Genomic DNA, 26,804 nt, shown 5'->3' with positions numbered 1-26,804 from the left:
AACCAGTATAAGCGATGAGTATTGTTCGAAAAAGAATAATTAATTCGCCATTATTATATTTACTATTAAATTAGTTTGTGTTTCATAAACCCGTATCAAGAATACGCTTATTATAACATATTCAAATTGACTAATTTTTATCTGATTTTCTAATTTTTATCTGACTTATTGCTTAAGTAATGTTATTCTTTATATGGCATTGCATGTAATTCAGGTTAATTAAATGCAGTTCGCGAGAATTGATTGAAAGTTTTTAACTTGCCGGTTTTATGCATATACATAATCATAAGTAAATTTATTTAAATAATGCAAATATTTTGAAATGCTATTTTTTAATTGAATTCACAAGCATTTTGCCTATTTCTGAACATTTAGTTTAAAATCTAAAAGATATTTTATGAAAATGTTATCTATTTAAAGATAGTATTGGAAAATGTTTACATGCTGCTTATTTGTTTAGCGAAGAATGTTCGCGTCAGTTTGTCGTGTGTCTAAACACTTTCTTGGCGATAAAACGTAGAGGTCTAAAACGAAGAAGAGCAACCCTCTTACTCCTAATGAGAGTTGTCATTTAGAGATCTCCAGGGTTTCAGAAATGAGGGGAGCACTAAGGCATCTGCACGGCCGCATTAAGGCGCTCGTAACGCTTTCGATATCGTCGCCACTGGCCGCCTAAAACCGTCAATAACGCTTTCGAACACATTTTCCATGATCGCCTAGAAGCGTCCGTAGCGATTTTGACGTAGGTCTCCTTCATCGCCTATTTCCGGCCATAACGCTCAGAGGGTTAAAATGCTTAGGGTCTCATAAAGTCTTAGTCCGGCCCTACGATTATTAAATTAAACTTACTTAATTTCTGTTTTCATAATTCAAAATTTAAGTTAAATCCGAATACAATTCATACATTTTTCTGATTTATTTTAAAATTTGTATTTTTAAATAAATTTTGTAACATTTTTGAATTTTCGAAAAAATTTTAATTTTAACCTATAAAATTTTTGCCATCTTCTTAAAGCAGATATATTTCTAGGCGTACCTGCAAAATATTAGAAATTTGTAATCAAAATTTCCCAAGGTCTACGTAAATTTGTGCATTGGCGTGTTGTGAAATTTGGCATATTTGTTTTTGGCAATAATGACACCAAATGTTGTTTACGCACTCTGTAATAATCTTTAGTGAATTGCAAGAGTTATTTTGATCCTTAAACTTCCAAATAAACTTTTACTGAGGATCATTCATAGAGAATTTCTTTATTTTCATTTTTATTGAGAAAACTTAATAATTGTTAATAACACAGGAACATCTATTTTTAATTTTATAAGGCATATTTATCAAAAGTTTAAAGACTTTTTTCTTTGGCTTATAAAAGAGTGAGTTTTTATTTTCGCCATTTAATCTTTGGCCTTTTTTATTGAATTTAATTTTATATGCATCAAAATTTATTTTGCTGATTTCAAAGCTGCGCATTATATACGCATCTGAGTACCTTAAACAACACGTCAAAAATAAATAAAATCTGAAAAGTTTTCAGATTTTATATTACGCCCTAACGGGCTTTTTTTTTTTTTTTTTTTTTTTTTTTTTTTTCATTTGCAGATACATACACGTTTTGAGAGCGTTTGGGCTAACTCCACATTATGCCAAAAATATTTAAAAACAGCATATTTTTAGAATTTCCGATAGACGGTCTTGCGCGCTGGAGACAAAAATGTTTAATTCCCTATAGTGTTGCCATTGGTCGCTTTGCAATTATTGAGTTTTTAATCAAAAATTCGTTATAAAGTTTTACAAAATATGCAGTAGACAATAAACCAAATTCCGAATTCGGCTTCCATTATTTTCACATTATTATTTCTGTTAAGTTTTCTGTTATATTAGAATTTATGAAAAAATTCTTCTTCTAAAATAATTTCAAAAATTTAAAAGGTTCTCCTTCGATGGAGACATATTGCTAATTTTATGTCAATGAAAATTCTAACACTAAACTTCTAATATTTCCGTCAACTGTGCCCAAAAGCGCAACTTCAGTGAGTTTAACTAAAGCGTGACAACATTAGTTCAGAAAGAGTTGGTGTATTTAATTATGGCAAAGCACACTAGGGCTATCTGCCTAAGGGGTGGGATGCCTTCGTGGGTGACTTTCTAAGGGAAATTGGCTCGTATACACGTTACACATGGGGAAAACCACGAAAACACCCATGCAAACACCCTTTCGCGGGATTCGAACCTCGGACCAAACTACCAGTGTTCAACGACTTAACCACTCGGCCGCTGGTGGGCAGTTGAGAAAGAAAGAAATGGCAATTCAACCATTGGTGCTGTAGCTATCATATTCCTCCTGACTTGATATTTAACACTGGTTTTCCTGAGTTTCTGGTTTTCCTAGTTTAGAAATCGCGTATAAATTAGTTTGGTTGATTATTTAAATATGGCAAAGCACATGGAGACTATCTACCTGAGGGAAAGAATGCCTTCATCGAGCCTTTTTCTAAGGAAAAGTGGCTCGTATTCACGTTGCACATAGAGAAAATCACGAAAGCCATTCAGCCAGCTCATTCGCCTGGGTTGGTTCCTGGGGCAAACTATCAGCAGTCTTTAACTGCTCGCCCACTTGTGAAACGGCTTAAATTAAGAGCCAGGTTATTAGATTTATAAAGCATCTTATGTTAATTAACCAATTATTATGATTTAAGTCTTTACTACTCCTTTTCGTATTCCTCGACAGTAAATAGATTAGCTTTGTGTGTATTTAAGCTGAAGGTTTTGAATCTTTAAATGAGAGAGATTCTGGCAATCGCCCTTTGCTACTTGTATTTTTAGGCAGCTCTGTTTAAAAATACTAACAGAAACACACGATTGCCAGAAGCTCTCTCTACTATAGATTCAAATCTCTCAACTTAAATATACACAAAGCTAAATATGTAACACAAAACAGTTTCAAAAGCGAGTAATATATATATATATAGTGCACAAAAGGGAGGATGATTGCGGATATGGTACTTATGTATTAACGCAACCACTATAGTAGAAGTTGCCAAATTTTCGGAATGTGCCAAAGTCTGGCAAATATGTGCATAACCATTTTTCCGGCAACTATGTTCATAACAGTCCTTTGAGCCAAGCACTGCCGCCATTTTCGTATGTGTTCTTTTTTGATATATTCCAAGTTCCAATGGTTTTTATAACAAAATCGTGATTTAAAAAAATTTTTGATTTAAACAAATCGTGATATTTTTTGCCTTAAACTTAGTTTTAAAATATCAGCTTGTGGACTTTGCCAGCAACGGAAGAAACTGTGTTAGAATTTCTGCAAGAATACAGAATTTTGCTGAATTTTTCTAAAGAGAACAATGACAAAATGCGTTTCCTAGACAACCGCGGTTGCCAAGATTTGCACGAAGCCGAGTCTCCTCAATTCTGTGATGATTTTTAAGCAGAAACAGATCGCTGTATACTTCGGGAGAAGAACAGTGCAGACAAATTACAGAAAGATTTGAATAAGAATGTAATTCTTTTATTTTTAATGCATCACGTAATTCTTATTTAATAATTCAAATTTGTATTTTAAATTGCTAAAATATGTTTTCTTTTCATATGTTGATAATGTTTATGGACTTACGATAAATATCGATAGTTTGGGAATTTTTCTAAATGAAAGACGTGAAAGCCATCAACGTGCACTCTATAAGTAACTCTTACATTTTGATCCGTAAAAAATCGCTAAATTGCACCAAGATGGTTGTGTCAGTACGTAAGTACAGCAGATGTATCTGCAGAATGCCTCCATTCATTAAGGTTTCCTTGAAGCAATAAGCCATTAAGAAGGAAAATTGAAGGCATTAATAAAATAAAATATTTATTTATTTAATTATTTTCAATTATATATTTAATTTGCATAAAATTTAGTCTTTTTTATGTTATACTGTTTGATTTTTATGATTTGATAAATGGAAAATTTGAAAACTTATTAAGAAATTCGATAATATTTTAACAAACTAAATGTAGGATGATAAAATCGTATAAAACAATGACACAGTGATAAAACCATAGAAAATTTTTGTGTGCATATCATTCTAAATTAAAATGTAGATAACATAATTTTCTCATTTATGGTATCTTTTCTGAATGCCACATTGAAAGATCTGTGCTTTACGGTATTTTCTCTTTTAATTCAGAATGTAGTTTTCAAAGGGATGGTGACGAATATTGGATGACAAAGCATTCATTCGAAAGAAATGCTATTCAAATAAATAAAAACAAATTAGAAAAAATACTTAAGTGAATAAACGCGTTTAAAGATTTAGAGTATTTATTTATTTTAATTAACCAGCTATTTTATGTTAGTGATCTTTGCTGTCTTTCTCGCTTTCCTACAAGAATGCTAATTTTTAGTTTGCGTGTATACAAATAAGGTAGAAAAGAGATGGTATTTAAAGGAAAGTTTTTGATGGTAGAATCAGAGCGTGTTCCACTTGCTGGAGACTATGTTACTAGTTGATTCTCTTGATAGCAGTGTATTTGCTGCGTTGCGTTATTCTCGTCATTAGGCTTGCCACGCAGATATTAGGTCTGAGTCAACTTGGACATTTTCTGTCTGTGCAGCCTTTGGGTTAACTGCAAATTTACTTAGTCAAGTTCAGTTCTTTACTTTTGATTTACGCCATGAATGCTGGCTGGTTCTGTAAGCACAAGCTGTGACTTCTGTTGAATTATCTGATTTTAAAAAAGTTTTTTTTTTTTTAACACCCTTTCCAAGTCTCTGTTGTAATTTCCAAGATATAAAGAGAAGTCGCTTAAGTCTTCAGTGTTTTCATTCAGTTCATTTTACGAAAGAGCGTGAGACTCTATAAAGTATACAATGCGAATAAATAAATAGAAATTTTTAAAGTAACTATTTCAAGAATTATAGTTTAACCACGCAACTCAAATAAAAAGTTTCTAAAAAAATTCAAAAAGGAAAAAAGAAGCAAAATTTCTAAAAAGTGAAAAACTGTCTGAAAATAACAGCTGTGATTAAAAAATATAATATGAAATGAAAATGTACGGGAGAAAGAAAAAATAATACTTTTTTTCCGCTCGCAAAAAATGAAAAGGAAATTGAAATAGGTTGCCGTAATCTGAGAAGTTCGCCAAGTGGCACAAATTAGAAAAAGTTCGCCGAACTAAATTTCCGAATTACTGATTTCGCACCAAATTTGGTTTTAGGCATAATTTGAGTCGTAAAATCGAAATATTGGTAAGTCATTTCAAAAAAAAGATGTCTGATTTTTGTATCACTTTTTATCTGGTTTTGTATTTGGGTATGTTAGAACAACGCTGTATGTAAATCTAATTTATATCCGAAGTCGCACTTTGGAGGCATGAAAAAAGCAAAGTTGAATTTCGTCAATTGGCCTAGTAAAATGGGAGATATAGAACTGTCCCAACTTTTTTTTTTTTTTTTTTCTGAGTGAGTGCACATACAAGGAAACGCCTTTAAGATGATGGCTCTCAGTTCTAAACGATTCTGATCTTCTATAGTGGTGATCGGCTTAGAGAACTTTACTATGGCTGCCGCTCAATACAGTTGTTTAATCAGAAATAATGATCATTTTCAGAAGTGCTCGCTGAGAACGCTTTCGCTGTATATTTATATATTAACACTTTTGCGCGGATATATAGGTTGAATTTTATCAATTGTCCCCACGTCAATCTCTCCCCCCCCCTTCCAGAGACTGGAGTGAGGAAAATTGATAAAATGAGGGATATTCAAGGTCCTAATTACTGTAAAGGCGGTTTCGCGGGGTCACTTCAGTCACAATCGCCCGCTTTCCAAAGAGCTCCCAAACAATTGATTAATTTTTTTAAATAGAAAATTGCCTTAAGAGGCCTCAAAAGTTTCACCTGAGGTGGGCTCTACATTTCATAAATTTGCTTTATGTTTACAAGGGCCAGGCCAGTGCTTGATTTTTAAAATCAGAAGTGCGGGAGACCTATGGGAGGGCATCAAAAGCGATCAACAAAAATAAGTAAATAATAATATACAAATAAAACAATAAATAACGAATAGTTAAGATTAAATAAAATAAGGGTGCAAAAAAATATATTAATAAATTAAGTTACTGGTGAAGCGGTTAAAAATTAAGTAAAATAGTAAGACAAATTAAAATCTAGTAATTCACTTGTAACAAGACATAAAAAAAAAAAAGCATTCTTCATGGTCGGAAAATTTATTGGTTTTTTAGTTTCTAATTTATCATAAGTTTTCTTAACCATATGAATACAGATAATAAAAGTTTCACCTCTTGAAGGGTTTTGTATTAAGGGATTTTTCCTCCTCATCTGTTTACAATTTCTCAGTTTTTAATCTAGGAAGATATACGCTCAATATCTAATGCCATTATAAATTTTATTAGGTGTTAAACGAAACTTTTGCCGTAATAACCGAATAATTTATCAAAAATGAGATTTATATTTATACAAGAAAATATCGGAATTTGTTGTATTTGAGGCTCCTGTGCACTCTATTGCAACTATTGTCCAACTGGAAAACTGAGGCATACCTAAGGCTTAGGCTAAATTTAAGACTAGAATTCTTAGCATTTAGAGGGCTCCAAAATCCTCATATAATCCTCCCTCCCCAATAAAAAATGTGAAGCGAGCAATTCAAGAGCTCTAAAAAAAAAAAAAAAAACACGTCGCATTGGGCCCCAAGCTATCTTAATCGGATCGCGGGTATGCTTTGCATTTACTAACGCATTCAGATGACGTCTTTTCGTCACTGCCTCTGTATTACATATAGCTATACACATTCTAAAACACGCTTTTGGAGAATACTATGTAATAATACAGATACAATGAAGCGCACCGACCATTTCGTCGGTTAAAGCCTTTCCCCTCCTTTCGCAGTTTACTTAGCAAAACACGGCTTACGCGCATGCGCTAAATGCGTTTATAATGAACGGCAAGTAATCGAAAACGTAGACAGAGATTTTGGACACCGGGAAGGAATGACAGTATAGCAGAAGAGAGTGTTTGCTAGCTCCCTAGCCGAGCTCTCTCAGGCTTATAGCTGGCTTTTAAAGCTTAGCTAAATTGACAGGTTAACATCGGAATTTAGATTCCTTTTACTGTATTAGAAGGTAGAGTGAAGAGGAAAGTATGATATAAGCGATCCGTTTTATTTTAAAACCGTCGTAATATTCAGTTAATTTCCTTTCCTTTCAGTTTACCAAATTTGTATCAGAAGTCCGTTATTGGCATTGTAGGACATTATTTATAAATTTTTCTTTAAAATTTATTTATTCTTACGTTAGAAAAAATGAAAACCGAAGTGTTTATGGGAGGAACGCCGGGTGTAACTGGAGATTCAAATATACATTCTTTAACCAAAAGTCCAGAAGATACGGTTACTCTTCTGTTGTTGGATACTCCCCAGAATACTCCAATTGGAACTCCAGGATCTGACATTATCTCTTCTGGTAAGAAGATTATATTTTATGTAACTTAGTTTCATTTTAATGCAGAAGATTTAATTTTGTAGCTTCATACTGCAACTTTCTTCGAAAAGGGTGCGTGTTTTATCGGCGAAAAAAATCATCTGTTCCGGCTGAAGAGCGGCGAGTTCCAGCGTGTATGTTTATGTCCAGTACATGCACGCCTATGTTAAAATGTATAGTTTTCCCCGTAACAAGGTTTTCTTTTCCCATTTAGGAGCGCGATTTGATTGTTTATATGCTGATTGGTGGCATTATTATTGATGTGTTATAATCTTGTATATAGTGGGATTTTGGAGTATTATTTTTATTTATTCAAATCAGTGTCTTATACGTAACATTCAATATTAATTTAACAAATTATAATATATTCTGAAATTGCAAGGTATTTTTAGTTAATAAATACGTTCAGAAGTTTTATTTTTTTTAAAGCCCAAATAAAGATGCTAGAAAAGTTTAGTGTTTAGTAGCATAGCATTTTACTAACAGAGCAATTAAGTGATTTATATTCCAGCTTCGTATAAATTAAATACTGTTACAATTTCCCATGCAAATCTAGTAGGTTTTTATGGTCTATTTAACTGTGAGTTAAATAGGCATGGTCTGTTCTAGAGTAGTTTTTCTGATGTTAAATTTTTCAATAAGTAATTGTCACTCTTGATTGAAAGTGCAAAATGTAATCAGAAATATAGTTGTAATTGTTTCTTTATTTAGTGCATGATGTAATATGTTGTAATTAAGATTTCACTTTTGAAATGCTATGATAAAGATCATTCTTTCATTTAATGCATGATGTAATATGTTGTAATAAAGATTTTACTTTTGAAATGCTAGGATAAAGATAGTTGATTCATTTAGGGCATGATGTAATGTGTTGTAATAAAGATTTTGCTTTTGAAATGGTTAGGTAGAAATGGTAATGGTATTTTGCTTTTGAAATGGTTTAACTATAGCTATTAATTGTTATATTTTTCAGGAATTTGTGATAATAAAAATTTAATGATAAAAGTTCTTCTTAGATATAAATGTCAGATGCATCTTAATATGACTTTTATTAAAATTAAAGTATGTTGGAAATTTTAACCATGTTAAAAGATGGACCTTTTCATTGTTAAATTTATAATAGTAATTTATCAGATTTGATCTCTATGTAAAATTTATAATAACTGTTTATCAAATTATGTATATTATTTGAAGTATGAGAATTCAGATATTTTTTCTTAAAGATTTCTTCATTAAAGATGTAGTTTAAAACATATTATCTGTTGTTGCATTAATTATTCTTCCAAGCTAGGTGTTACTAGATTGAAAGTATACTATGATTAAATTTAGAAAATCATGAAAACTTTAAATATTTTTGTAAATTACTTTGTTAGAAATATATGCTGATCTCTCACACATGTAACCAGCCTACCAGTGAACACATTATTGTATTACCAAAATAATAGTTTAGTGTGATGGTTTAGGAAATGTGACTGAGCAGAAAATGATCATCCAACACTAGCTATGGTTAATGCCATAGCACTGGGTTTCTGTTCCTGATTGTTGATTGGGAGTGTAAGAGGTATTTAAGGCTTTTCTTATATAATATGTAAATATAGGACAGTTTCTTTGAAAGTTTTTGATGGAAGCATTTCTTCTCTTATGCAAATAACTAGGCAGTTTTCTTGACATTCCATAATCCATTTCAATCCATAGGAAAATGTATAGAAATGTAGTTTCTAAGCCCCAGTTTATTAAGTGAAATTCTTAATGAGCCAATTGCAGATTTGCTTGCGTATTGTGCAGAAAGCCATTCTAATTTATATATAGTCTTTCTAATTAACAAAAGTGTCTTTCTAATTAACATAATGAATAACTTATATTAACCTCTCTGTATGTTAAAAAATTGTATATTCATTGATTAATTAGAAGATGTCATCTTAAAATTGTACACTCAATAATTCATGTACACTTATTTTATAAAAGCCATGGCAACAATTGTTGCTTTCACCTAATTTAAATATAATGTAGTATACTTCATAGATTCTAAGATGCACCTTTTTCGCATGTAAACATTGCAAAAATGGGAAGCATCTTATAATTGAAGATTTTTGTTAATTATTCTTAAGTGACAATTTTTCAAAATTCCTTATTTAAATTGGTATATTGTTCTTTAATAAATCCTAAATCAGTAATCATAATAAATTAGTAATGATAAGTTAGTTAATTGTTAAATTTATTTCATGCATTTTATATGCTTAATGTCTTTTTTTCTATTGGTAGCATCGAGCACCTTGGAATAGAGGAAATAAATGATAATTATTACATCCTTAATTTTGATTATAATTATTTAGATCCTTAATTTTGTGGTTTAGTTTTAAGTGATTTAGGTAACTATGTTACATGTGGTTATTCTCATAAAAATAATGTCTAAACAAGTCCATAAAAATTCCATTGTATCAAAGAGTTGGAAAAAGTCTGTATACTAAGAGCATTAATACTGTAAGCAATGAAAATAGCATGCATTCCATTTTCTTCTCTCACCAATGTCTTCATTTTGCATGTGTGTGATGTCAGTTCAATCATTGCTTACATATGTAAATTTATTAATATTTATCTGTAGGTTAGCAAATGATGATGCTTGAGCATTATTTCAGACATTGGAGATAGTTTTTATTTAGATAAATAAAAATAAGCTAGATGAAGTCCAAGAAAAAATGGTCATGAATTCAGCATATTGTTGTTAAATTGCAGATCGTGCAGACAAATTAAAAAAAAAAAAAAAAAACCTTTATTGTTTATAATTGTTAAATCTTTATTTATGGCAGCTGATGTGATCATATATTTATGATCTACTGGTCAGTTTTTTTTTCCTTCTGTAAGAGTAATTTTGGATAATAAAGATTACAGTTCTGGTACTTTGTATGTTTGATACTTATCAATGTGCAAGCTTGTGTTACTTCACTGAATGACAGAATTGTAATGCTATAATTTGTTTATGCAATTCTTAAAGGTAATTCAAACTTCCTTAACAATAGTTAATTACAAAATATTTGCACACGTTAAAAATGATTTATTAAAACTTTGTATAATACAAAAGTAATCTATTTTTAGCGTATACTGTTGTACATCTTAAATCTTCAAAGATGTTACTGATGGATATGAAGCCTTACTATATAGATAATGAATGGAGAGGTCTTGAGTCATAACAGTATTAAGCTGTTCTCAACAAAAGTAAGAACAATGCTTATGGTCTGCTATTCTTAACAAATGAACTTGTGGAGGATATATTAGGTTTTATTCATATTTACTTTTGCATTGTTTCAGTCAACGTATAGCTTATGTTCTTGAAATCATTAAAAAATGTAAAAAAAAAAAAAGAAAATGAAAATGGTGAATTGCATTTAAAAATGTATAATTAATTCTAGCCTCCCAGTGGGGTAGTGGTTAGTGACTGTCTATCATATCACTAGGGCCCAGGTTCAAATCCCAAAGAAGGCATGGGTGTTTTAAATGTGTAGTGTCTTTGCAACATGTAGGCACTCGGACATATGGCAAGCTGAAAGTCCTCTTTTGTGGTTTGGTGGTAGAGGAAGAGGTGTGGGAGACCCTTGGATTGCCTCCTTTGAGGTGCTCTTCCTCAAAACAGGGGGAGAACTAGGCAAAATTATACTGTCATCTAAATGGTGCCCAAGGCTCTTGCCAATGACAGATGTAAACTTCTTACCATGGTAAAATTCATGCGCTTGTCCACATTAGATCTGACAAGTGAAATTAGTCAGAAGACAACAGCAGCATAAGGATTTAGTTGTACAAGAAGCTGGAGGGTATGCAAAAAATTTTCTTTTATTACTGAAGAGCTGCAGCATTACTTTTTATTCGAGTGGTTTCCGAGATGGGTGAAGTTTGAAAAACATTGCTTCTTTGTGTAACTTGGTATTTCATGTCAATTATGTTATTTAAAACTCACATAAAATTAATATATAGTTTTTTTTTTTAATTTTTTTTCTTTCATGTATTTACTATACATGAAAGAAACCTTAACTTGAACCTAATAGGATAAGCCCAAAAAGTGTTTGACAGTTGACATTTGAGTTATTGAGAGTCTTACTAATGAAAGTTTAACATATACTGCTGTTGAACACTACAAATACTGCATTATGCAGGTTGTATCATATTTGTAAAAATGTCTTAAAAAAATTTAACCTAGAATAAAAAAATTTTTTATTGTGACTCATAAGTTTACTACTACTATTGCTGATAACATCATTAGAAGTATAACCTTATTATATTAAGTTTCATAAGAATAAATTTAATTTAAATACAAATTTAATTAAATATTCTTTGTGCCATTGCTGCAAGGAATGAAATTTAAATTTTAACAAACACATATAAAAGTAAAAAAGCAAATTTAAAGCCAAAATAAAGAAAAAAGGCAAAATAATTTTTTAAAAAAATGTGCAAACATATAAAAGATTTAATTCTCGAACTAATCTACAATATCTTTTAAATTCAGAAGCATAAGTAAATCAAGTGCAAAACCAATCCATGAAAATAAATTCACTAATTTAGCAAATTAAAATTAAACCAAACAATTTTATTAAAAATGCATAAGTGAATGACTGTTGAGTAGGCAGGAGACAGACTTATCAAGGGGAAGTTGCCTCCAAACCTAACTCTCCAATCATTCAATTCGTGTTTCGTCATTCATGCAGGCAAGGGTAAAAGTCAAAACCAAAAGTAAAAACAAATACCAATAAAGTGGTACCCTTAGAAATTAGCATTTAAGAATTAAAGTTTTAAAAGGAAAATACTAATGAAGTCTTTTGAGAAACAAGCAAGTAAAGTCAAGTATTAAATTAAACTTTTTTTAAAAAATTAAATTTTTTAAAAAATTAATTTTTTATAAAAAATAATCTAGAAACCAATGTATTTTAGAAACCCTTGTCTACAGAAACCTCCCCAACACGAATATGCATATCAATAAAAAGAAACTTAAAAAAAAGAACTAGACATAATCCATATAAACCAATAAGAAACAAAAAGAACTAATTCACAATTTTTAAAAAACAAATATATACTTAAAAATATAATTTCATATTTAGAAAATACTTAAATACTACATAAAAAATTTTAAAAAATACTTAAAGCAAGTAAATAGTCAGTTTTAATTCTAACTTACCTACTATATGAGTGTTGGGGTCTGCAAAAGTGTTTTTAAAGAGAAGTAAGTGTGTTCTTCAAATTATATAGATGGCGCTTTATGTAGGTAAAGTTGAGTGTCAAGCTGCTATCTTTGTTATATTAAAAATGTTTTGCAAACATTAATAATAAAATATATAAAAAAATTAAATTAAAAATTAAAAATCCTAAAGGTAGTAATTATCAATTATTTAGGGAGTTAAGTAGCTGAGCCAATAGAGATGTAAGTTTGCTTGAAGTAAAATAAAGTTAAGTGGTATTGTGAATTAAAAAATGTAAACTGTTTGTAATGTGAAATGTGTGTTCTGTTGAAAAATTGTGTAAATATTGTAAATAACGTTAAGTGAAAAATTTTTTTGTTACTCAGTTTGTAACAGTTGAAAAATTTTAACATGAATGCCAACTTTGTTGGAGATTTCACATGTTGTTAGTCTTTCTGTAACATAAACTTTTTAGTAACATTCTCTGCACTTTTAGTTCTTCCGTATGTAAAACTTTAAGATTTAAGTTATATTTAATTTAGAATTAAAGCTCAGAATGCACTGAAAAAATAACAGTGGTCTGAGGCATGCAGTTAGAAAACTTGGTACATGTGGTGTATAGAAAAATGAAATTGCATGTCTGGTGATATCTGTAACTGTTTTTGTAATGTAATTTAAATAAATAATATACAGAGTGCAGATGGTTAATAAGAATCTTATTTGGTATAAAGCTTTCTTTTTTTTTTTTTTTTTGTTTGTCTTAATTGAAACTTTAGAATTTCTAGGACCTTGGAGTAACCAAAGTAAAAATTTAGATAATGAAAAATACTGCTGTTGATTGGTTTTTGGTTTATTTAATTATTGCAAAGCACACTAGGGCTATCTGCCTAAGGGGAGGGATGCCTTCGTGGAGCACTTTCTAAGGGAAACTGGCTCGTATATACGTTACACATGGGGAAAACCACGAAAACACCCATGCAGCCAGCCCGTTCGCTGGATTCGAACCTCAGACCGAACTACCAGTGTTCAGCGACTTTACGGCTCGGCGTTTGCAATACTGCTGTTGAATGTTGGTAGTTTGAAACTTAATAAAATTCAACACAGTAACCAAATGGAAGTCGGTCGGCCAAGCGGTAAAGTTGCTGAATGCTGGTAGTTCAGTCCAAGTCAAATCCCTCAAATGGGCTGGCTGTATAGGTATTTTTTGTGGTTTCTACATGTGTAACGTGTATACGAGCCAGTTTCCCTTAGAAAATCCTCTATGAAGGCATGCCTCCCCCTTAGGCAGAGAGCCCTCGAGACTTTGCCATAATTAAATAAACCAAACCAAGCAAATGAAAGGCATTCATTTCTTGATTGTTTTTAATTACATGGCAAAATATTAATGTCTTGTACTGTAACAGTTAGCAGTATGTTGTATATTATTTTAACCTCAGTCAGTGGCGTAGCTAGGATGGGGCAAGGGGGGACATCCGCCCCTGGGCGCAGCATCTAATTGGCGCCAAATTGATGGTACATATTTCAAAATGAAATGTTTTCCATTCTTGGAACACAGAAAGGGACGCAAAATCTTTAAGTGTCTCCAGGTGCTTAAAACCTTAGCTATGCCTCTGACCTCAGTCAACCTATAGTATGTGTAAATCATTCAGGTGTCATAAATAACATGATACCAAGCATGATTTACATTTAATGTCAATGCTGGGACTTAATGTGTGGTATTAATTTTAGGTCTGATTGGGAAGAACAAAACTGTTTGTATTCTTTTCATCATTAAATGACTTTTTAGAGAAGCAAGCTATTTTAGAAAATGTTTCATAAAAAGTTGATAGTTGATGTAAGTTACTCATAATAGATTTTGCATCAAATTTCCATGCAATGAAAAAGGGAAATGTGTATCTAAAATAGGCACCTTCTGAGTTGGCTGCCAAGGAACCTGGCACCTAACCATAGTGAAATGGCCAGTTAAACCAAATTATGTAGCATAAGACAAACTGAATTTGAAAAGATGATTGAGGAAAAAAACAATTGCCAAAATACTAACACATATATCTATTCTGCATCACTGAATTTCTTAAACTCGACAATTTTGTAAGCCATTTTTTAATCCTTTTAGCGTTATGGAAGCAAAATTCCATATAGATTGGTGGCTTTCTTATTCATTACACATGAAAACTTCATTTTCAATTCCAGAATGGCTGTTTCTTGGAAGAAAAGGAATCAAGGTTATTTTTAAATTATGATCAAGAAAATACTACTTATTCATGTTTTGAGGAACTTTAAAATTTCAGGGCTTAACCCTTTTCCGGCACACTACCTTTTAAAGTCAGAGTTTTGATTAAAAAAAAAAAAAAGGTAGGCAGTCTAATTAGGCCTAGAAGGAGTAAGTAAAATTTTGTGAAGATATCACTTATTGTTTTAATTTTGTGGGTGTGCTCGAAGTGGCACTCTGATTGAATAGAGCTTTGAAAAGAGTGCTGAAACGAGCAGTGTTGTCAATGAACTGACCGATGAGATGTGGAGAAACAAAGAATACAGACTCTCAGTTGTCCTAGATTATCGGTGAAATCTTGCCTAAAATCAAACGGCACCCAGGGTTTGCAGTTTGATTTTAGGCAAGATTTCAAGGTAAAAATTTAAAACTAATATAGAATAAGAAGATTAGCATACAGCCAAAAAAATAGCATAGAAATTTCTTTTCAAACAATTCCTTGTATACCTTAAAAAAACCTGGAAGATTTCTTTGAAAAACAAGGATCTTAAAAAAACTAAACATGGCTAAAATATATGGACTGGTTTGTGTTGAGCTGCCATCTACTATAAATAAAGAAGGTTCAGAGTAACCTATAAATCCTTTTTTATTCAATTTTTCTGTGCGTACAGAAGGAAATTTTTAGGTGTGTCCAGACCGGGGACACTGTGCCACAAAGGGTTAAATCTGCAATGCCCAGAGAGTTAAAAATGCATATTAAAAAAAAATCACTGTATTCTAGGGGGAAAAATCACTATATTCTAGGGGAAAAAATTTAAACTATTCTTTGAAAATGCAATTTTATGCACTTTTTCTGGCCCCTTGTTTTTAAAGGGAAATCCTGCTAATTCTTCATAAATACCCATTCTCATCAGCAATGGATTTCAGCTGTGTTGATGTATAACATTTGCTAGCTCCAAGACGGCTAATTTTGCCCTTTTTGTTCCAGACAATTCATCAACTTTGCTGATATCTTCAAGAACGATTTCAGCGTTTGAGATTTAATTTTAAGCTCATCATCAACAGTCGCCCATTACTCTAAAAACGTTTTTGCAAATCAGTAAGCAGAGTCTCTTCAAGGCCAGCAATATATTCATTATCTTATTCTCCAATTTGCAAAGGATTTCTAAGAGAAGTTTGTGCTTGTAATGTCTCTTGAAGCTTTCTGCATCTCTTTAGTCCGCAAGTTGCTGTAGACTTGTCATGATGTATCTTATGAGGAATGTTAGGGAAACTTATGTTCTGTTGCATTAGAGTAAAGAGCAACATTTGTTATTCTTTCGACTTGAATAGCTGAGGTCCCCTCAGCTGTAACAAGGGTTCCTTTTTGGAGGGATAGAAACTTATGCTCAGTTTTATCAGTGCTATAAACTTGCTTTGGATGTAAATGTTTTCTTCAGTGTAATCTTGAAATTTTTTGCACACTGTTTTGCTGTTATTGAATCAGCTGGCAGTTGCAGTTTTTTACTCCAGACCTTTCAAAATGAAAACCGTAGCACTTTTTATACAGCTGTAGTTATTTGCCGAAAAATCATTAGCATTTTGAAAATTCGCGTATGGCATAAGTGCCTCTCTTTCAAAATTTGACCGATGACTGGAGCTCCTTTCGACGTTCTTACTGAAACTATAAACCCCCAAAGCTTCGTCAAACGACTCGTTTGTAAGTTTCCTAAACGTACTGCGTCGTGAAAGTGTTTCGCTTGATTCAAACTATGTGTAGTTCGTCATAAAGCATGTTTCGTTGGTTTACCTTTGAATGTTCGCGAGAATTTTTGTTCTCTCATTATTACATTGCTCTTTCGTATTTCACTTATTTTAACAACGAAAATATTTCCGCATCTTAAATTACAGTAATTGAGTAGAAATTACCGTATAGCTTGCTCGCACGAATTAGTAATTATGCCCTCACAGCAGTAAGTTCATTACTCAACTTAATAAAGCACCTAACAAAAAAACTGGAGGCAAGAGATGAGCACGCAGACATATGTGACGCGTTTCAGTGAGCATTATGAGTTATAAACAAAGCCTGATTATTACAAGTAAGGTAAGAAGATAACGGAATTTGTCTACCATTAAAACAAGCGCCGGTACTATACGCCCATTTTGTTTAACTTTTAAGGATTTGGAAAAAGGATCCTGGTTTGATGAATAAAATCATTACATGCGCACAAAATTCACGTCTTTATGGTTACTTCTTTACATCTATAAATATATCTAAAAATGCTTTCAGGTATGCGATTATTAGAAGTAATATCTTCTATTCATAGTAAGAATCAAATGCGAAACATATGTAAAGTACGTGAAAAAACATGCTAAGATCTCCAGTAAATTTTATGAATCTTTTTTTCTGTTGGAAAATTATGCAGGTTTATTTATATAGGTATGAATTTTTGAAAATTTTGTGTTGCGTGTTTTATTGGTTGTGGATTTTTGCATTCTTTAGAGATGCATTTTTTGTTTGGAAAATGGGATTTAAAAGGTACTTTGTATTACATATAATTTCAGAATGCTTTTTTTAAAGAGCTGATTTTATGGTTGATAAAACAAAGCTGTACCCAGCGCAAAACCTAACTGTTAGGGGCTGTTCTTTGAATTTGCAACATTTCATTACTTCCATTTAACTGGTTGAAAAACTCGAGGGGCCTGAGGAAGGCGACCGAATGGTTTCCGGGCTGCAGGCTTCAAACCGGTTTTCAAAATTGATTCTGTTGTCGTTTTATATGCCGCTGTCGAGACATCACAAAATCATGATTATAACGCAATCTTAAGTAGGTCATAAAGGACTGAATTATTTCTCTCAAAGCAAAATATGGGGGATTGGATGAGATATTTCGTATAGTTGTAGGATAGCTGCATGCAGATAAATGTTTCTCAAAGCTTTGCATGCATGTAAAATGAGCGGTTAAGTTGCCGAATCAAACTACCATTCGCAATTTAGTTTACAACTATAGTAGTCTTTTATGCGTCATTAGTCCGTTCCAGATCCTTGGACGTATACTGTACTTGGCCGTATACCAAACGAACTTTTCAAGTGAGAAATAAAGGGGAAACTATTAATCCTTTTTTTATAAAAATCCTATTCTTAGTCTTATAATACTCTTTAATACTAAAATACAAATGCAGCAGTTGAAATGTATATTATACATAAAAAGCACTGCATTTTATAGGCGTGTAGTCAGGAAGGGGTTACCCTGGGCGCCTCCCCACATCGCCGACATGCGTTAAAAATTATAGCAATTTTGAGAACTTCTGATGCATACACACGCGTGCGTGTGTTAAGAAATGGTTTCTTAAATTTTGGCTTGAATGAGAGAAAATATTATTTCAATTCTGGCCCAAGTTCAACTGATAGCAAGTTTTTCATGTAAAGCTCAACGGGGCTATTCTTACTTAAAATCTGAAATTAGAAATAAGACATAAATCCTATGCGGAGAGACAGTGCGTACTTTGAAGAAAAAAATGAAGGATATCCTTTTTTTTTTTTTTAATCCACGACGCTTAAGAGTCTTGGAAAATGCAATCACCTTTGTAATTCTTAGGGGTTCTCAAACTCTCTCTTCCCCCTTCATTATCTTGGAAATTATATTTGTAATAAGTTCTGGTTAGTGACATTTTTTTGGGCATTAAATCATCATCTATACTGGTAAATATAAGAATGATATGAAAAGTTTTTTTGATTAAGTGAAAAATGTTAAGCTTCAACTGTTTTACCACCCTCAATTTCATTTTGTAATTAAAATTTTAAAATATTTCTTTCTTTGCAGTGAACAGTTTTTTAAATAAGTATAATTTGTTGAAACTTAAGAAATTCATTCAAGCATCTGTCTTCATATTACAGATTTTTAAAATAGCCAAAAGCTTTTTCTTTTTTTGTTTGTACTGGTTTAAGAGACCTCAGAGAAAAGATTACAAAACCGAAATTTCTCTTAGATTCATGTGTGTTTCGTTTTAGTAGTTTATACTGAACATTAATTTGCAATAAAGGCACATTTAACTTCATAGTTTAATTGTACTAAATGCGAGATAATATTTGTATGTTGCTCAGCATGTAGTTGCATAGTAGTTAAATGTTAAAGATAGCCGTATTTCTGTTCCATAAATTTATTATGTTATTAGAACAAAATTTTTAATGTAGCTTAAAAGTCGGAAAAAATTCACATAAAATTTGTATTTGAATTCGTACTGAATATCGCCATTATAAACATTCTAGTAAAGTAATCTTTTACAACAGTCAAACAGTCATCATGGGTAACTTCTTAGTTGCATTAGCAAATAACAAATGTAATGAAACACGTCAGCTTTAAAATTATCCACAACTGTATTTTAGATTGGTATTAATTTTAGAAATTTTATATGCATTTCGACAGAATTTAAAAAGGTCTCTCTCTCTCTCTCTCTCTTTTTTTTTTTTTTTTTTTTTTGTCATCGTCAACTAACTTTTCTTTTAATAAAATGCATATTATACTTAAGTTCGTCCATGAAGTTCAGTAAATTGCAACCACAGATTAGCATTACTCTTGAAAAAGTTATGTACGCAGGCGGAACTCGATCTCTCATCTTTAGGCTGATCAGTATTTGAAGTATTTGAGGAAGTATTTGAAGAACTAAAGCCGTGAAACAATGGTAGTCCGACTCCAGTTTCCATTCTGAAATGTCTGGCTGTGTGAGTTTTTCAGGACTTTTATCCTAAGCAACATACCTATGTATGGCTACCCTTGCCTTATTTTAAATGTGTGCACCGTATTTGAGTCAATCATGAAATTATATTTAAGACAAAAAATTTTGTTACTAGTTAATTAGAGATACAGATATCAGCTTCTGTTCCTCATAATACTTTTCTGTTAGTTGTGTTAATCTGATTTCTATTAAGATGAAAACAAAATCCTTGCATTTTTCCCCCCGCTAATAACTCTTCTTAGCCTGAACCCCTGGCCTGAATTTTGGATTCGTAAGAATCTGAAAGAATCGCGCTCGTAGAAAATTATGCATGAACGTCGAAGCTCAAATTCTCCATATATCTAGTCATCAATGCTTAAATTTCAAAGATCTATTACTCTTGTTGAGCATTAACCTTGTTGAGTATTAAAATTTTCAGAGTAATAAGGCAGTTATTTCATTCGCACATTTCAGATAACAATAGCGACTTCGTAATAATTGTTTATTTTATGATATTGGAGTATTTTTCGGAGCAAAAGAAGGAAACTACTAAAAAGAGACACTGCTTGTTTTCTGAGTTAAATACTTTTTTTAACTGTAATCAATAATATAGCACTTATGATATAACAAATCTGAAATTATTCGATAGTGATAGTTCTCGTAGAGCTGCACTGGCTATCATTAATGTATGCAAATGGGGTCGATGCCAGAGCCGGTGCATCCGCCCCGAGCAGCAGAATTTAGGGATGAAAAATTTTTAGAATTTAAGAGAAGCACCGATCAGTAAAATATAGAGGCAGCACAATTTTAGAATATAAGGAAGGCACTGAGCAGTAGAATTCAGGCCTAGCAAAATTTTTAGAGTTTAAGGAGGCACCTGGCGGCAGAATTTAGGACTGCCAAAGACGGCGCTGGGCGTAGCGCCGGCCGTGAGTACAAACATTGATTTTGACACTGCTCTTACAAGGAAATAATATATGTGGTTAAAATTAATTTGGGATTTTCACATTGCTAGTTTTAAACAGCCGAAGTTACATGACGTCAAACTACTTCCTATTAACCCCCTGCGAAGATCGCGTCGGTGAGGAGTCACACAAAGGAAAGAGCTCTTCTCTTTCACCCTTCTCTTCAACCCTGGTACACACCAATGTCTCCTTTCCATTCATTTTTTCTATTGCTCCATATATGTAGTCATAAATCCTCCTAAATCTTTAAATAGCGTGTGTGTTGTTGCGACTTTAGCAGTCAGTCAAGCCGAAGGCTCCTTCCAAAGATATAGACGACGTTGAAAGTGTTTTTAAAAATATCACTGAATTAAGAGATACTATCACTCAAGTGCAGCAGCAGCCTATTACACGCGAAAGCGTAGACATGAGACGCTCCCTGTAAGCCAAACTAAAGTTGCAAGAATCACGATTAATTTCTATATTGCCTAAACGCGAACTGGATAAACTTATCGGAAATTATCAGCCTCCATCTACCAGCAGTAACAACTCACAGGGTTGGACTCCCGTTAAACCCGCTAAAAGATCGAGGAGAGATACCGGATCATCTTATGACTCACAGCCTATCAGTACTAGTTCACGCTACGAAACTCTAAATAACGATGAAATGTTAGATGGACACGATGAAGGCTTTACTATGAAACAAAATGAAGAAACACCTAAGAAACCACAAAACAACCATGTCAACTCAAGAGAAACTAAAATTCTTCCAAGAGTCATAACAGATATTAATCAAATCAATTGGCACGAGATCCGAAAACACATAAAAGAAAATCTTAAAGTTACTAAACTAGAAACTAAAGTAGAAGGCGACCCAATAAGAATGCAATTTTTCACTGAAGATGATTTCCGAGCAGTTCAAGAATATTTGGAGAAAGCTCCAATACCCTTCCACACATTTTTACTCACAAAAGAAAAGAATCTTAAATCCGTAATTAAAGGTTGAACTGTCCACACGCCAATAGAGGAAATAAAAGAAGAATTAAAACTCCAAAATATTACTGTGCTTAAGTTACACCAACTTCAAACGGCGCTCCAACCATATTATCTGTTTTTTTTTTTTTACCTTGAAACTACAGGAAACGCGAAAGAGAAAGATATGAGAGTACCTTATCGTAGGATACAATACAAGACCGGGACCAGTACAATGCTATAGCTGTCAGCGCTACGGCCACACGCAGAGAGCATGTCACAACAAACCCAGATTTGTTAGATGTCTAGATAGCCATCAATCTTTTCAGTGCCCGATAAAAGGAAAGACGCAAAATCCCTGCGAGATGTGTCCTTTGTAATGGTTTCCATGCCGCTACAATCGTTGATTGCCCAGAACATCCTATAGCAAAAAATTCCAACAAAAGCAGAAAATTCCGACAAAAGAAGACTTCCGCAAATTTAACGACTAAGAAATAGAAGCTCCTAAATCAGAACAGAGAAGTCATGCAAACATCACCAATAAAGAGACCACTGCTGAAAAGACGAAAATATCAGAAATTAAATGATTTAAATTCATCTAGGTTTTTATCTTCAAATTAAAAGACCTATACCACAAATTCATAAAAGTTTCAAATGAGACATGAGACGCTCCCTGTAAGCCAAACTAAAGTTGCAAGAATCACGATTAATTTCTATATTGCCTAAACGCGAACTGGATAAACTTATCGGAAATTATCAGCCTCCATCTACCAGCAGTAACAACTCACAGGGTTGGACTCCCGTTAAACCCGCTAAAAGATCGAGGAGAGATACCGGATCATCTTATGACTCACAGCCTATCAGTACTAGTTCACGCTACGAAACTCTAAATAACGATGAAATGTTAGATGGACACGATGAAGGCTTTACTATGAAACAAAATGAAGAAACACCTAAGAAACCACAAAACAACCATGTCAACTCAAGAGAAACTAAAATTCTTCCAAGAGTCATAACAGATATTAATCAAATCAATTGGCACGAGATCCGAAAACACATAAAAGAAAATCTTAAAGTTACTAAACTAGAAACTAAAGTAGAAGGCGACCCAATAAGAATGCAATTTTTCACTGAAGATGATTTCCGAGCAGTTCAAGAATATTTGGAGAAAGCTCCAATACCCTTCCACACATTTTTACTCACAAAAGAAAAGAATCTTAAATCCGTAATTAAAGGTTGAACTGTCCACACGCCAATAGAGGAAATAAAAGAAGAATTAAAACTCCAAAATATTACTGTGCTTAAGTTACACCAACTTCAAACGGCGCTCCAACCATATTATCTGTTTTTTTTTTTTACCTTGAAACTACAGGAAACGCGAAAGAGAAAGATATGAGAGTACCTTATCGTAGGATACAATACAAGACCGGGACCAGTACAATGCTATAGCTGTCAGCGCTACGGCCACACGCAGAGAGCATGTCACAACAAACCCAGATTTGTTAGATGTCTAGATAGCCATCAATCTTTTCAGTGCCCGATAAAAGGAAAGACGCAAAATCCCTGCGAGATGTGTCCTTTGTAATGGTTTCCATGCCGCTACAATCGTTGATTGCCCAGAACATCCTATAGCAAAAAATTCCAACAAAAGCAGAAAATTCCGACAAAAGAAGACTTCCGCAAATTTAACGACTAAGAAATAGAAGCTCCTAAATCAGAACAGAGAAGTCATGCAAACATCACCAATAAAGAGACCACTGCTGAAAAGACGAAAATATCAGAAATTAAATGATTTAAATTCATCTAGGTTTTTATCTTCAAATTAAAAGACCTATACCACAAATTCATAAAAGTTTCAAATGAGAATGAAAAACTAGATTTCGCTCTGCAGGCACTTCAGCTATTTGTTTAAAATCATTTTTTGTGACTCTTAGGAAGACTTAGCCTAGCAGGCTAAACCTACGACATTTTTAGTACCAAAAGCTCGAAAGTTCGATCCCAGCTGAACCAGATAAATTCAGAATGGGACTTGTATATATTCATTATTTTTCTTATATTAACCATATTTTTTTATTATTTAAGAAGTGCATTATGTGATTTCATTATTATTCCAGAAATTTTTGAACTTTTTGAACTCAGTGCAGCTGCTTCCCCGGAGCAGACGACCTCACAGATTATTGCTTGCTTATTCAAATTGCTATTGAAGTTTTCAAGTGAAACTTCAAATATTTAAGTACCCATGAAGTATCCGAAGAGAAGTATAGTAGTAAAAGTCGCAATGCTGAAGACTACTTATTCGACTGATGATCCATGCGACTTAGCTTACTTGTCTGATAGTTACATCCGAACAAACCCACGAAATTCATCGTGGCAAGGAGAGCAAGATTGTGTTGTCAACAGCCTTGAGCACCATAGAGGTGACAGTATGACTTCGCTCAGTCTTTAACCCGTTATATTCAACCCCATCTCTGAAGAGTTGAGAACGGAAAATGGAACGGCATGGTTTCTGAGTAGAGAATGAAAAAGAAATTGCCAAGCAGTTTCTTCCGATTGCTTTCTTTTGAAAATACCCGTTCAACAGTTTGTTTTTTGAATTTCGGTAGTAAAAAGAATATATTTTTCTTCTTTTGAGTATAATTTATTTTTAAGAAGTTTTCAATTTTGTAGCTTCATATATCTACAGTTAATATGCTTGTAGAAATTTATTAACTTGTAGAAGTGCTCTAGATAATAAGTAGTGTAAGTTCAATTTTGCTTTTCTTTTTCTGATTTTCTCAAGATAGCGAAAACGACAGTGTTGAGCTTTTTGACTGCGGTTCTCACCTTAAAAATTGAAAGGGTAATAGCCCTTCGCTCTCTTGTTCCTGGAACAACAACAACAAAAAAAAAAAAAAAAAAAAAAAAAAAAAAAAAAAAAATCGACTAACGCTGAGCTGAGTAAGTACTCTCGCACTTTTTGGCACAGGGAGTAGATTTTCAGTCATTTTATGTTCCCACCATCTGTGCAATTTATTTATTCTCCTTGTCTTTAGGAAGTGGTCCAAAGTATGTTGCGACTGTCATTTTTTAACTTCGAGCATAATCGCATGCCTGTCTACAAAATGAAGCATGATTTAGTTCTCATGTTAACTAATAAGTAGGTAATCCATTTATATGCATAAGTCTGTCTGTAGGGGATATCATTGAAAAACCAAATAATTATTTTTCATTTTTATGCTTTCCACGTCCAGAAATTTGACATAAAGTGCCCGAAAAACGTCTGTTACCAATAAATAAATGAATAAATTATTTTTCCGCTGAAATAAGTTATTCTACAAATTAGTTTCAGGTAGTTGAAATAAATGAGTTATTTTTAAAAATTTGGAAGGGAGGTATATATTCCCAAATGGGAATGTTGAGGAATAAATTGATAGTGTGCTATTTTTGCTATTGTTGCCCTCGCGTGCTGTGTATTTTTGGTAGAGATTTTATGTCTACAAATAGTACTTCTTAAATGATAAAAATAGCGAAACTTGAGCATTCCCAACGAACTTTTTTCTGGTAATCGCTTTTGTATTGGGTAAATTTATTTTAAAATATTAAAACATGGAATTACCTGAAATGTTCAGGGGTTAGAATGAGTATAAATGGCTTATGTTTTGTCAAATTTGCATTTCTCCATTTTTAATTTTAATAATAAAAAAAAACACTGCTTTTGTAAATGAGCTTATTTTATTTTAGTTATGTATTTATTTTTTGTTTATGAATAAGCGTTAAGAGGAAAATAAAATTAAAGCTTTAAAAGGAAAATAAAATTAAATCTGTAAATAAGCTTAAAAGAAGGTATTGTCTTTCGCCTTTCTGTCTCGGGATTTGATAAAGTTGGTGGTTTAAGAAAAAATGCTATTTTTGCTGTCGATGCTACCTTCTTTAGGTTTTGAAAACAGCTACATTTTCGCTGTTAATCCTTTAATGGAGAATTTGAATATAGAAAAAGGAACAGGTCCTCATAACTGAAACCTTTTAAAAATAATGTTGGAAGGGGGATAACATTGAAACCATTCATCATCATTTTCCCCTTTAAAATAATTTTTTCTTTATTTATAAATTTGTTTTCATTTTTTAGACGTGAAACCGTATAACGGGGCTTCACTAAACAGCAGTTTTGCTGAATCGAAACTATGCAGAAAGTTGGTATTTAACTAGCGATTCAGAAACCTCATATCTGTTAACTTTTAGCCTTTCATTCCCCCCAATAGTTTCATTCTTTTTCGAAAACTTCGATTACATCGATTAAAATTCGAATAGTATATTGAATTTGCATGTCGCTGTGTAATAACGGCGACATGTGACATTGTAAAGACTATAAAAGTATTTTAGACTGGGGCTATAAACGTAACTTTCTTAGCTCTTTGCCGTGGCTGGGAAGGGGGCGGAAAATGTGCAGGCATTTGTACATTGGTATGTGTAATCCACCAATAGGTTGCCAAAATTAAAATTCGGCTTGTCTTAAAATCTGTTAATTATTTTTAAGATAAATACTTTAATATGAATAAATTAGGTGTAAATCTTCGATGAAATTTGGGAATTTTATAGGGCGGTTATTTTATTTTCGGGGGGGGGGGAATTATTTTGGAATTTATTACTGGTTTGAGTGTCATGGTATAAAATAGATTTCTAATGTTTAGGCTTGTCTGTTCCTCTTTCAGTATTTTGAAAATAAAGTTTAACTCAACAAATTTTAACAAACAGACAAAAGGCGTGGAAAGTACAGTTCGATGTTTTATATTGCATTAAACGCATTGAACCATAAAGACATTTAAATTTATTTACAAGTTATTACTGCGGTAAATTCTGTGTATGTGCATTTGTAATTAAAGAATATCTTAAACCATTGTTAAATTTCATCATTTTTCAGATGTGAAAATTATTTTAAAATAATTTCTAATCCTATTTCAACACTTATTCTGACAAAATAGGATCCGTATTTTTCAACTTATAAATATTAATTTTGGTACACTGAACACGAATATAGTTAAAATTGTTATATTAAGTTTTGCATTGTGCCATCAGTGGCCGAGGGAATAAACCTATTGAATACTGATTGTTTGTCTCCGGGTCAGGTCCTGGCTAATGGCTGGCTGAGTTACTAGCTAGTTTCCCATAGAAAATCTTCCCCGAAGACATCCATTTCCTCAGGCAGGTAGACATTGTGTGCTTTGCTGTATTCGACGAAATAAACAACAAACGAGGTTTGATTATCATTGTAGTGTAATCAAATAATGCTACTTTGACAATTGAATGGGAACGCTTTGCTTATGCTTCAAATTTTCGTTTTATCGTAATACATCTTGTAAATAAATT

General features: G+C 32.5%; 1 protein-coding gene across 1 annotated transcript in view; it reads left to right on the top strand.

The window, feature by feature from the left end:
* Positions 1 to 6,958: 6,958 nt before the first annotated feature.
* The window catches only part of Lk6 (MAPK interacting serine/threonine Lk6 kinase), a 114,033-nt gene continuing 94,187 nt past the window's right edge, over positions 6,959 to 26,804 (top strand). Inside the window, exon 1 of the mRNA XM_035353698.2 lies at positions 6,959 to 7,461. Coding sequence (XP_035209589.2) covers positions 7,302 to 7,461 — 160 coding nt within the window. The 5' untranslated portion in view covers positions 6,959 to 7,301. The remainder of the gene's footprint in view (positions 7,462 to 26,804) is intronic.

This window comes from Stegodyphus dumicola, chromosome X2, assembly GCF_044657685.1.
Source record: "Stegodyphus dumicola isolate Sdum_Otavi_A_Nest chromosome X2, ASM4465768v1".
Lineage (NCBI taxonomy): Eukaryota > Metazoa > Arthropoda > Arachnida > Araneae > Eresidae > Stegodyphus > Stegodyphus dumicola.
This window is presented reverse-complemented; position numbering and strand designations above follow the sequence as displayed.